Below are 13337 nucleotides of genomic sequence, written 5' to 3' on the forward strand. Positions count from 1 at the left end.
TTTCTGAGAAACTACTCATCCTACACATAAGATCAAACAGTAATGAACATGCAATCAGTCCATTTCTATGACTAAGTACTAATTACTGGCTAGGCATTCTCTCATCAGAAGAGACTGACCCTTTAAATTTTTTGTCAGTGTTATGAAAGAAATTGAGTAAGATAATCTTGATTTTAATTTGTAATCTATTTACTATAAACATGTAGGTTGAATATGGTGTTTTGAATTCTATGAACCATAGACCTTTTTTTTTTTTAAAGATTTTGAAATGGAAAGCATGGCGGGGGGGGGGGCGGTGCAGGGAGCAGAGGGCGAGGGCAAAGCAGGCCCTCCACTGAGGAGGGAGCCTGACCCAGGGCTCCATCCCAAGATCATGACCTGAGCTGAAGGTAGATGCTTAACTGACTGAGCCACTCAGGCGCCCCAAAGTTGGCAAAAATCACCTACTTTTATTTATTTTTAAGATTTTGTCAGAGAGGGAGAGCACAAGCAGAGGGAGCAGCAGACTCTCCGCTGAACAAGGAGCCCGATGTGGGAATCAATCCCAGGACCCTGGGATCATGACCTGAGCCAAAGGTAGCTGCTTAACTGACGGAGCCACCCAAGCGCCCCAAAACCACCTTTTAAAAAACAGTAACCATCAATCTACTTAGCACCCAAGTACCTCCACAAGTTGATACTATTTATCTTCCTAAGTTCAGAGTTGCAGTATATTCCTAGAATATAAGATTCATATAGCCTTTTCCCCCAAAAGAATAAAAACGTGACAATTTTGGGGAGAAAATGCTACTGATGGGGTATAATAGTCCGTATTTTTTATTCCAATCTTTCACATAATATGGTGTCATTGTTTTATTAACTTGAGAAGTTGAGTCGAGTGTTACGTCTAACACTTACATCAGAGAGTACATTTCCAAAAAAGCTTCTTGACTCAATTATGTTTATGTTTAATTTGCTTAATTTTATAAACATCTTTTTAAAGGTATCCAAGACATGTATTTTCTAGAAGGCCTAAATTGACCGTAGAAACCAGTGCCAGAGTTCATGATAGGATCCTAAATACTCTATTCATCAAGGGAGGGATTCAGATGCTAAGGTGCATAATCCTCATTTAAGACTTGACAATGTTTCTAGTCAAACAGAGATGAAGTTCTGACTCAAAACCCATGTCTCACTGAACCACACTGGTCCTTAAACTCTTGCAAGTCATGGACTTGTTTGAAACTCTACAGGACCTAGACCTAAAGTGTTGGTTCCATGATGCCAACTAACATCTCTGCACCAGACCATACTAAGTACCGTGTGTGTGTGTTTTTCCTAAGTAAACTCTACCCTCTACCCTCAACATGGGACTCGAAACTCACCACCCCAAGATTCAGAGTCACATGCTCTACCAACTGAGCCAGTCAAGTGCCCCTAAGTAGCACGTATTTATCTACATACAAATACTCCAAATATTCTACCACCCTGTCTGAAAAACAAATTTTAATGTTTAATTCTAAGAAATTACAATTTTACTATAGTTTAGAGGAATTGTAAACGTATTTCTAAATACTTCTTCAAATTTTTATTAATTTTGTCTCTTGCAATGGGATGAGAATAAAGGCAGACATTCTTACTTGTAATAAACAGCTGTATCTCAAGTAAACACTACAAATAATATATAAAGTCCTGAAATTAATTTTTAAGATTTATTTGAGAGAGAGAGAGAGTACAAATGGGGAGGAGCAGCATAGGGAGAGGGAGAAAATAGACTCCCTGCTGAGCACAGAGCCTGATGCAGGACCCAATCCCAGGACCCTAAGACTATAAACTGAGCTGAAGGCAGACACTGCACCGATTGAGCCACCCAGGTGCCCCAAAATTAGTTCTTTTCATTTAAAAATAAGCTAGCCCAGTGCAACACGAAATCCTAGGCTTCAAATAAAAAATTTGGTATATTCCACTGTTTGCAGCTCCAAGTATCAGCTGCTATACAGAATTTTTTTTTTTTTTAAAGATTGTATTTATTTGAGAGTGAGCAAGAGAGAGAACACAAGCCAGGAGGTGGAGTGGAGGGGAAGAAGCAGAGGAAGCAGACTCCCCCCTGAGCAGCGAGCCCTATGTGGGACTCAATCCCAGGACCCTCATGACCTGAGCTGAAGACAGATGCTTAACTGACTGAGCCACCCACGTGCCCCCAGGAATTGTGTATTATTCATGGGGAGAAAGAAAACAAACAGTTGTAGTGGCCATTTTTATTTTCTTTCACATTAAGTTACTCTCTGATCCTGAACAAATGTAGACAGGTAGTTCTCCTACACTAAACTTGGGAAGTAGCTGAGTAAATATATTATCTTTAAAGGAAATGGTCACAGATGTGTAAAACATTTGCTTTATTTATTAACAGTCTTATCCTAAGTATCCTCTCCTAAATGGTCCAAGAAACAATTCTATAACAAAAGTGAATTCTAGAATAGAGATATACCCAGAAGACAATTTCTCAAGGAACCAGCACAATTGTCAATTTCCACTTAGTCACAGAACCCATTTACACTGAAAGCTTAAAATCATTTATTTTCCTAATTCTATTTTCTCCTTTCCCTCTAAACATTACCTTAGTTTAGCATATATCTGTCAAAGATTTCTCTTCCAAAAAGCACAACAGTCAGGGAGGGGCTGTCTGGAGCCCAGCCACTGCCCACTCCCAAGTCTAACAGTGTGTGACTTTGTGGGTATCACTGAACCTCTCTGCCATCTCACTTTTCGTATCTGCAGTGGTGTTTATCTCCTACAGCTGTTGTGATGATGCATGAATAACGTAAACCTTATAGAGCAGTGCCAAGTAAATACTCAAAAAAGTTTGAACTATTATCATTCCAGTTTTTCCATGAAATCAAATACTACCCTCCTACGCAGCCTAAAGATTACGATGGAAAACCAAATCAGAGCTAAATCAAAGGATAAGCATCTACAGAAACACCGCCGTATTAACTTTTGACTAAGATATAATCAAATGCAAAGTATAGACACTATAATCAATTCCTACTTAGTACTTCAAATTAATGCATATATGTGTGGATAAACCCAAACATTTATTTAGAAAATATAAAACATTACTATTAATATTTGTCTGTTCTTTCTTTGGACTGTCCTTTAGATTTTCAACAGTGCCACATAATTTTATGACTAAACCTTATTACAGCTGAACACTTCAAAGCATTGTAGTTTTGAAATAAATTTTGCTATTATGATTAAGTAAAATGTATTCAGAAAGTACTGTACAGTTTACATGAATTTATGGTACTTGTCCAAATATTACCAGCATATAAATTATTTTGTAAAGTTGTTTCTTACATAGGGTCTAAAATGCAAAGAAACGTGGAATTTGTATTTAAAAAAAATAGAAGCAACACTGGCTCCTATATGCCAAAAATATAAGACAGATTTTTCTCTTAAGCACTCTAGTTACAAATATCAACTATATGGGCTGAGAACTTTTAATTTTCAATATACTTCGACAAAGTACACAAGTAGAACTCTATAAATATATCCCCTATAATAATCATATGCAAAACCATTTTATCACAAATACTACCAAAACCCTCTGAAAAACGTAAACTACAAACACATTTTTAAAGAAATTGTTTTAACAACTACAAAAGCAATATCAATAAGGTTATTTGGTTTATAAAAATTACGGGCAGTGTGAAGTAAATCTGAATACCACGAAGCTTATTGAGGATGCAGTCTTGAATTCCTTAATACAAGATACTAAACACTTTGAAAAATAATAGGACTTATTCTATACAATTTAAAGTCTTGAGCTGGAACTCCACAAAAAAGAAAAAATTAAGCAGTAGATGAAAAGTAGGTGTGTAGAAATAATGTTATAAACTGTGATTTTTATACAAAACGCACCACTCTTCAAATGTATAAGGCCTAATGGGAGTATTTTTGGATTATGAGTGCCGCACATAATTTTTAGTCTCCAATCATTCAAAATTCAGTATTTTTAAAACGTTTTGATATTTCTGAAGTGAATGAACATTGTACAGGATGCAACTTAATGTCAACTTATGTATACTGTTCCACACAGTGAAAATAAAAGCTTTTCTGAGCTCAGGAGAGAATGTATCTTTTGAATGCTTGATCTCTATATAAATTCTACTTTTAGGAATGTCAGAATTTTGTAATGTGAACTAATATCCGCTAGGAATTAGCCCAAGTTTAAACAGAAGATACAAGAGAGACATAAGGTGTCAAGTAGTTTAAGTCTGCCCTATGGAATTATACAGTCATAATTACTTTTTACATGAAAGTAAAAGTGCTTTAAAGTAAAAAATACTTTGTAAAGGTATCACTAATATTACTAATACTTAATATCCAGGTAGAATATTCTACATTAGTTCCATTTTACCCATTTCCTTTGAAAAGTATCCTTCTGCCACAATGTAAACAAAAAACGGTCCATAAAATGGCAACATCAGACACATCATAATTTGTGGTATGGGCCCTTTAAACTGAGACCAAGTCTTTATTAACCCAAAGCTAGAGATTTTATTTGTTGCACATGCCCAAAGTAACTCACATTTTCTATAAGCCTTGAAGAATTTTATTTAATAGAGTGAGAGGTTTAATAACACATTCAAGACCATGTAGCGCTCTTCTGTGGCTCTTCACCAGCTGTTTTTATGACGATAACTCCGAGATCTGGAATGTGATCGAAAATGAGAGTGCTTTGCTGTTTGTGCTTTAGCTTCCAAATTGGTAAACCCCTTGGGAGATTTACAAGGGGATCTTGCGATGGAGTCAGAATGTCTTCCGTGTGGTTTTGATTTTGTTCCTGAGCTAGTCTGCTTTTGAGGTGAACTTGATTGTGATTTTCCTGTTGACTTAGACCTTTTTGGTAAGGACTTGGACCTTGACCGTCCCCTAGAACCAGAATTCCTTCTTGGAGTTCTCGACTGCCTTGCTGAGGCAGACCGCCTTGGTAGTGATTTGGAGCGAGATTTAGACTGGCTAGAAGAAAATCGCCTGTGTCGAGACCTGCAAATATTCATCATGTTAAGAGTATATATTTCACACAAAAACATTTAATGAAAGGTTAAGAAACAGCAATTTCAGGAATTTATACACTTTATATACTATTAGCTATGTTTTTCCTGGATAATCTAAAAGAAACTATTTTAATTTTATTTTGCATGCTTTTAGTTCAAACATAAGTAACAAGTTTGTAATATATGTTATACTAGAATCTATGACCAAACATTTTTTGCTTTGCTCGATTTATCTTATGATATGGATCAGTTCTGAAAAAGGCCCTGCATGTTTGATCTGGGTTACACAACTCCCAAGAGGTACGAAAATCTGAAAGGAAAAAAAAAAAAGATTAAAGAAAGGGAGAGAGAGTAATTATTTAAAGTTTGTCAAATAATGCTTATAAAAACACACACACAAAACCTAGATGCAGGACTTCTGAATCCTGCCGTGATAGAACAACATGTATTAGACTAATCTTCCCATGGCAAAAGCTATATAAAGAAGCTAAACGACATTATAAAACAACTATTTAAAGGCACTGGAGAATAACCAACCCCAGGAGAACTTGAGGGGTTACAAGCCATGGCTCTTTTAAGTAAGACCATTTTCCAAATGCTGGCAGGGGGAAACTGAACCCAACCACGAAATGGCTATTTGACTAAGGTGAAGACACAAATTAGGATTCAGATTTACCAAAATGGTTGGGACGGAAGACGCAAAATCTCAGCGATGAGGGAATGGCAGACAAAAAAAATCTAAAATTTGCCTATAAAATCTCTTCAAGTCACTGGCCATCTTTTAAGCTGTGCACGCACAGGATGAGACTCCAAGAAGTCAGCAAAAATAGCAGTTGGAGGATTCGAGAATTAAGCTGAAATTCTATCAGACACACAGTGCTGGGGAGACAGGCTGGAGTTCAAGCTCCCAAAAGGTCACGGAACCCTGAGTAACAACCCAGGCTTTCAGCTAAGAACCCAGAAGGGCCACATCCCATAGGTAAGGACCACGCCCTAAGAGTAAGCGTGAAGCTGAAGTAAATCAGCCTTAACAATGCCTCAGACCAAGCCTTGGCAGGACCGACGCCATCTGCCAATACTCCCCCTGCTAGAAGAAAACAACCTTCTTTGGAGGATATCATCCAGAGTCGTGTAAGTTTTCATCAATAAAGTCCAACATTCAATAAAGAAAGTATGAGGTATGTGAAAAATAGATAAAAATTACTAAAAGCTAAGGAAATAAAAGACAAAAAAACCAGACCCAAAGTAATATGGATATTGGCATTATTAGGATAGGAATTTTTAAAAATTACTATGACTAGTATGTTCAAGCAGGTAAGAAGAAAAGACACGCAAAACATTTAAAAATAGAGAAGTTCAAGAGAATACTGGAATCTATAGAAAAAAACAAATGGACATTTTAGAACTGAAAATATATTTCTGAAATTTAAGTCATTAGATCAATTTAACAGCAATCTAGACACAGCAGAAGAAAAAGTGAACTGAACTGTAAAAGATTATTAGAAAAACATATATACTGAAACAAGGAAAGAAAAGGAATTTTTAAGAAATCTAGAACAGAGCATAAGAGTTATGCAGTACATAGTCACAGTCAAAAAGAAAAGTTGAATGACACAGAAGCAGTATTTAAAGAGATAATGACCTAGAATTTTCCCAAATTAATGAAAGGTATCCTCACAATTTCAAGCAGCTCAGTAAACCCTGGAGAATAAGACACATTACCTTTATTTATTTATTTATTTTTTTAACAGCCCTGTTAAAACAAGGCCTCGAAAAATTGGGTTTAAGACCCAGAGTTGTTCCTCTCCATGGAAATCTTTTAGTAAAAGGTGAAAGATTTATATGATTTTAAGAGAAACCAGAGTATAAGACACATTACCTTCAAAGGAGCAACATTAAGACCGTCAGCTGACTATAAATATCAAGAAACAATATAATTTTTTAGAAATTTTATTTATTTATGTGACAGAGACAGCCAGTGAGAGAGGGAACACAGGCAGGGGGAGTGGGAGAGGAAGGAGCAGGCTCCCAGCGGAGGAGCCTGATGTGGGGCTGGATCCCAGGACCCTGGAATCACGCCCTGAGACGAAGGAAGACGCTTAACGACTGAGCCATTCAGGTGCCCCTAGAGTATTATTATTTTTAAAAGAGGGGGAAAAGGGGTGCCTGGTTTGCTCAGTCAGTAAAACACGAGACTCTTGATCTCAGTGTCGTGAGTTCAAGCCCCATATTGGGTGTAGAGATTACATACGTACATACATACATACATACAAAAAGTCCCTGACAACCCAGAATTCTATCCCCAGTCAAAAAAATCCTTCAAAAGTGAATATAAGATGAAGATATGCTGAAAGAATTCATTGCTAGCAGACCTGTACTGTAAGAAATACTAAAAATTCTTTAGGCTGAAATAAAATAATCTCAGAAGCATGGAATTACAGGAAGGAATAAAGAACACTGGACAATATAAATATATTGATCGAGAATATACACTGGAGTAAAAGCACAGCCTTTTAGAAATTACTAAATTTCAGGGCACCTGGATGGCTCAGTCGTTTAAGCATCCGACTCTGGATTTAGGCTCAGGTCATGGTCTCAGGGTGGTAAGATCGAGCCCCATGTTGGGCTCCGTAATGAGTGTGGAGCCTACATAAGATTCTCTCTCTCTCTCCTCTACCTTCTCTCTCCCTCTCTTCAGGAAAAAAAGAAATTATTAATTTCATTCTTCTTGTAGAAAGCCAAATGGGGGGCACCTACAGCTTGCGTTGTGATCCCGGGGTCCTGGAATCGAGCCCCATGTTTGGCTCCTGGCTCAGTGGGGAGTCTGCTTCTGTCTCTCCCTCTGCTCATACTCTCTCTCTGTATCCCTCTGCCTCAAATGAATAAAATCTTAAAAAAAAAAAAAAGAAAGAAAAAGAAAAAAAAGAAAGCCAAATGGGAAAATTGTCCTTCAGAAAAAAAATCCAACATAGAAAAAAAAAAAAAAAGGGGGATGTTATATTTGGACTAAAGAAGGCTGAGGGGCAATTTTTCAGGAAAATGTACGTTCATTGAAGTATGAATTCAACGAAAACTTATGGAATACCTAACATGAGCTAGGGACTGCTGCTAAGTGCTGGGGATATAAGCATGAGTAAGACAGAAGTCCTTGCCCCTCACAGTTCATCATAATCCAGTGGATAGCTACAAACTAGTTTGTCTTTTTAATCCATATCCGCTAAAAACAAAATAAGAGACCTCTTTTTAGTCTAAGATAATACGTATACTGTATTACTTATCGTATATGTTAGGCTTATACAAATTCTGCTTCATTTACATACACACACATATGTAGACACAAAATCTATCCTTATGAATATAACAAGAGCTAGGTAAGATTTGCATTCTCTATAATACAATTTTATAAATGAAAAAACTGAGGTCAGGGAGGTTAAGCAATGATCTTAATAATGAGTACAAAGCAAACACTATTTTCTTACAAGATGTGGTCTGTTCTATTCCTGATACTCCATGATGATTTGGGACAATTGACATATTTTGTTTTTCCCCAGCTAAGCGTATTACTCACAGAAAGAGAGTATTAGTATAAATGCTGATCATTCTTTTTTTTTTTTTTTAAGTAAACTACACCTAACGTGGGGCTCGAACTCATGACCCCAAGATCAAGAACGGCATGCTCCACCAACTGAGCCAGCCAGGAGCCCCAGTGCTGATCTTTAAGAACAGAATTTACCTTTTTTTTTTTTTAAAGATTTTATTTATGTATTTATTTATTTATTAGAGAGAAAGAGAGAGAGAGCATGAGCAGGAGGAGGAGCAGAAGGAGATGGAGAAGCAGACTCCCTGCTGAGAGGGAGCCTGATACAGGGCTCAATTCCAGGACCCTGGGATCATGACCTGAGCTGAAAGCAGACGCTTAACCGACTGAGCCACCCAGGTGCTGCAAGGACAGAATTTACCTTTAAATTCTACATGCCTATGAAAAAAATATAGCATTAAAACTCAAAATAAATAGTACAATTATTTAAGAATTTAGGCATGCCGGTACAATTTCAGTTATTATTTAAATAGCTTCACCAAATGATTAATTTCCATTGTGATTTACTATTACTCTAACAGAAACAAACTCCTGGCTAACAAAATAGATAACCTGCAAATATCTTTTTCTGAAAAACTGATTATTTTCATGTCTTCTTATAATACCATACTTAGAATTTATTTTTGAAAATAACTTACCTTTTATAAATATACTGATTTACATTAATTTTAGGTTCAATCTCCTTTCACAAGTGATTATATTTCTTACAGTTTTTAATCATCAGAACTTAAGATTTTTAATTATTGCATTCAGTTAGGAAAATTTTATTTATTTAAAATTCCCCGGGGCACCTGGGTGGCTTTGTCTGTTAAGTGTCTGCCTTGGGCTCAGATCATGATCCCAGGGTCCTGGGATCGAGACCTGAGTAGGGCTCTTTGCTCAGCCGGAAGCCTGCTTCTCCCTCTCCCTCTGCCTGCCACTCCCCCTGCTTACACGCGTGCGCGCCCTCTCTCTCTCTCTCTGTCAAAGAAATAAATAAAATCTTTAAAAATAAAATAAAATTCCTCATTTTGTTTGTCAAAGTGAACATTTTAAAATGTTTTTTTCTTCAGCACCTATTATTTTTCTATTAAAAAGGTTTAAAGTTAAGTCTGTCATGAAATAGAAACACTGGAAGGGATCCAATAAACCCGAGTAACAATACATTTCAAATAGAGAAGAGCAGATCTTTTTTTGTTTTTTTTAAAGGGGGGGGGGCGATGGGAGGTAGAGGGGGAAGGGGAAGAAGGAAAGAGAGAATTTTAAGCACACTCCACACTCAGCGTGGAGCGGTATGCAGGGCTTGATCTCCCAACCCTGAGATATGACCTGAGCCAAAATCAAGAGTCAGACACTTAACCGACTGAGCCACCCAGGCGCCCTAAGAGTGTATCTTTCTAACAAAAGTTGATCTTTATGTATATTAAATAAAATTATTCTCGTGGCCTGTTTTTGAAAACTCTTTAAAATATCCTCCAGAAAAAGTAGAAAATTAAGTTTTCAATGCTCTTGCATTTTGTACTTACTCTTTGAGGCTATCAGACCGTCTCCTATTTCTTCCCCATGAAGAACTTCTACTTCGAGTTCTCCTTTGGCTGGGGCTTCTTGATCTCCTATGATCACTTGGAGAACAAGGGTGACGTTCTTTTGATTTCATTTGGCCTGGTGCTAGAATATGAAATAATTTATTACCTGAAAACCTCAGTATCAGCTATTTTAATAGTATTATTTTCTGAAAGAATTTGGAAAAAACAACTGTCATAGCTAAAACTCATTCTGCTGAATAATTAAGAACTAATGTTTAGTCACACTTACTTTTTCGATCACCTTGTGCAAACTGTATTTCAATCTGACGGCCACATACCCATTTTCTGTTGAGGTTATAAAGTGCGTCCTCAGCATCACGAACATCTTCAAACATGACTAGCTGTTAAGGATACTTTGAACGTCAGATACCAAGCAAAGATGTTATTTTTAAAGAATTATTTATATGTGACATGAAATTAATAGGAAAAACAACTCCAAGTATTAAACTTACATCTCCTACATATATATAAATATATATGTAAAATCCTATATATATATATATAAAATCAAAAAGAATTTCACTTTTATTATGAAAACAAATGCCCCCTTATGATTCAGAAGAATCGATCTAAAATTCGGAAAAACAGAAACAAACACGTAACTATACTTTTAATGTACACATTAGTGTAGTTGCAGTACGCATTTATAATGTGAAACAGGTTATGAGAAAAAAGTTAAGTCCAACCCTGACTAGTATTAAAAAATAAACTGTATAGGACTCACTCCCTTCTTTAAGATTTTTCACTGAAAAAATCAGCATGCAAAAGCCTTTATTCTAAAATTACAATTACTCTTTCACTAAAAGGTGTTTTAATTATGATGTTTAGGAGAAATTAACTTCTTATAAACAAAACTGCATAAACACATGTGACCTAAAACATTATACGTTTAAAAATAATCATATTTACTTTTGAACCTATTACTTTAAAATACTTTTATGTTCTTATTACTTGGGATATAATTCTAAAAGAAACACAAATCAATATGTGAACATCTGGAATATACTAGTTTGTAATATCCCACTGAACTTCCTTATCTACATAAATTATATATTAAACCTAACTAAAATGGAAATAAACTATATAAAATGACTAAGTAGCTGTCTTTCAGGAGGTTGTTCACTGGTTTAATTTTTTTTAAATAGAAAACAGAAAAAGCTCAAGAAATGCAATACAAAATGAGACTTTGGCAATTACCTCAACGTCACTTGATCTTGAACCTTGACCTTTACTCTTTAAGGCTTGCAAGATGGACTTTATAAGAGCGAAGAACCAACAAAATCAGACTTGGCTTTGACTCTGGAACTCTGAATAAATGTAGGAAAGCCGAAGTCTCAACCTGGTGTTGGCTTTGTCTTTTGCTTGATAAAGACTTCCCCTCTTCCAGGTCTTTATATCTGTGTCCACCCTCCCTCTTTACTCCTTGATGCTTGAACTTTAGGTGCCTTTTTTCTCGCCTGCTCGGTTTATGCTTGGATTCTAGCTAACAGGTTGGTTCAAACTGGGGGGCGCTTGCCAGCTACTGTGGACTGCTTTAGATTTTCTGAGGTAAAGAAATAAACACATTTAATTAGGCCATATTAATCTCATGTAACATGCGCTCCTGAATACACGTGCGTGTCTGCACACGCGGACAGTACATTCACATGCACAGAGTAAAACAAAGGATATTGAACATAAGCAAATCCTCTTGGGCGGCGGGTGTAGAAGTCAAGTGGAATGTAAACGTCTACTATAGGGCCATATCGACCAAACTCACGGCGCAAGTCCTCAGGCCTGAAGTGTTTTAGAAATAAGGCAAAGAAATATGAATATCTAGATTAAAATATTTTGCCTATGGAAATCCAGTTGAAACCTTCAAAACAAAGTATATTATCTAGACTAGCATTATCTAATATTGTCGTAAGAATCACCCAGGGTGTAGAAAGGAGGAAAAAAGAAAAATCCTCAGGCCTCACTTTTGGAGGTTCTGATTTAAAAGATCTGGATTAGGGGCTGGAAATCTGTATTTTTTTTTTAAAGATTTCATTTATTTATTTGACAGAGAAAGAGAGACAGCCAGCGAGAGAGGGAACACAAGCAGGGGGAGTGGGAGAGGAAGAAGCAGGCTCCCAGCGGAGGAGCCTGATGTGGGGCTTGATCCCATAACGCCGGGATCACGCACGCCCTGAGCCGAAGGCAGATGCTTAACGACTGAGCCACCCAGGTACCCCTGGAAATCTGTATTTTTATAAGCACTCCAGATGGTTATTATGCTTAATCAGACTGGGGAAACAATGACCCAGGAAAGTTATTATCCAGCTTTGAAAGTTTTTTCTAGGGGCGCCTGGGTGGCTCAGTAGTTAAACGTCTGCCTTCGGCTCAGGGCGTGCGTGATCCCGGCGTTATGGGATCAAGCCCCACATCAGGCTCCTCCGCTGGGAGCCTGCTTCTTCCTCTCCCACTCCCCCTGCTTGTGTTCCCTCTCTTGCTGGCTATCTCTGTCAAATAAATAAATAAAGTCTTGAAAAAAAAAAGTTTTTTCTATTACAACATATTTTAATTGTCAATATAAATAGTTGTAACTATTAACCCTATTTCATTAAGAACACATTCATTTGCCTCACTATAATTTCATGTTTATGTTAATTTTGTTTTCAGATCACAAGAATTAGATTCTAAAGAAGTCCTAAAATTATTTCCCAGGCTTTAAAGAAAAATGGATGTTTTGCTTTTAAACATAAAGCAAAATAACTACTGTATTTTTAAATCTGATGAATATTTGTAAACCTCCTACTATATGTGATAGGTAGTAAAGAGGGGACACCAAAGGAATATGAAGCATACTTGTCCTCATGGAGCAACAATCTAACTCAAGAGACAAAACACTCAGCATTTATAGCTGACAATTACATGCATTTATCATCGGGCCACTGTTCACCTTAAGACCGCTTAATTCTCACAACAACCCTATGGTTGTTTACAGATGAGGGCACAGACAGATGAATTCACCTAAGGTCACCAAGCCAGCAAACGACAGAACTGGAATCAAACTCCCACAACCTGACACTAGTCTGTGTTCTTAACCACTACACGCTACTGCCTCATGGAGATCTTAGAGGTTCAACACCAAGTTATGAGCACAAAACATGGCTC

At 36.9% G+C, this 13337-nt stretch overlaps 1 protein-coding gene and 1 non-coding gene across 3 annotated transcripts in view; both read right to left on the reverse strand.

Moving 5' to 3' along the window:
* Positions 1 to 2160: 2160 nt before the first annotated feature.
* SRSF12 (serine and arginine rich splicing factor 12) overlaps positions 2161 to 13337 on the reverse strand; it is an 18066-nt gene continuing 6889 nt past the window's right edge. Inside the window, exons 2-5 of one of the 2 annotated variants that reach the window (XM_040627532.1) lie at positions 11855 to 11978; positions 10432 to 10543; positions 10143 to 10284; positions 2161 to 5028 (exon numbers count right to left, since the gene is read on the reverse strand). In XM_040627532.1, coding sequence (XP_040483466.1) covers positions 4659 to 5028; positions 10143 to 10284; positions 10432 to 10543; positions 11855 to 11978 — 748 coding nt within the window. In that variant the 3' untranslated portion in view covers positions 2161 to 4658. Of the gene's footprint in view, positions 5029 to 10142; positions 10285 to 10431; positions 10544 to 11399; positions 11979 to 13337 lie in introns of both variants that reach the window. The other variant, XM_040627531.1, reaches the window with a different exon arrangement.
* On the reverse strand, positions 6789 to 6906 carry LOC121102321. Its single transcript, XR_005834442.1, has one exon. It is a non-coding gene; the product is annotated as a U5 spliceosomal RNA (small nuclear RNA).

This window comes from Ursus maritimus, unplaced genomic scaffold (genome assembly GCF_017311325.1).
Source record: "Ursus maritimus isolate PB19 unplaced genomic scaffold, ASM1731132v1 scaffold_13, whole genome shotgun sequence".
Classification (NCBI taxonomy): Eukaryota; Metazoa; Chordata; class Mammalia; order Carnivora; family Ursidae; genus Ursus; species Ursus maritimus.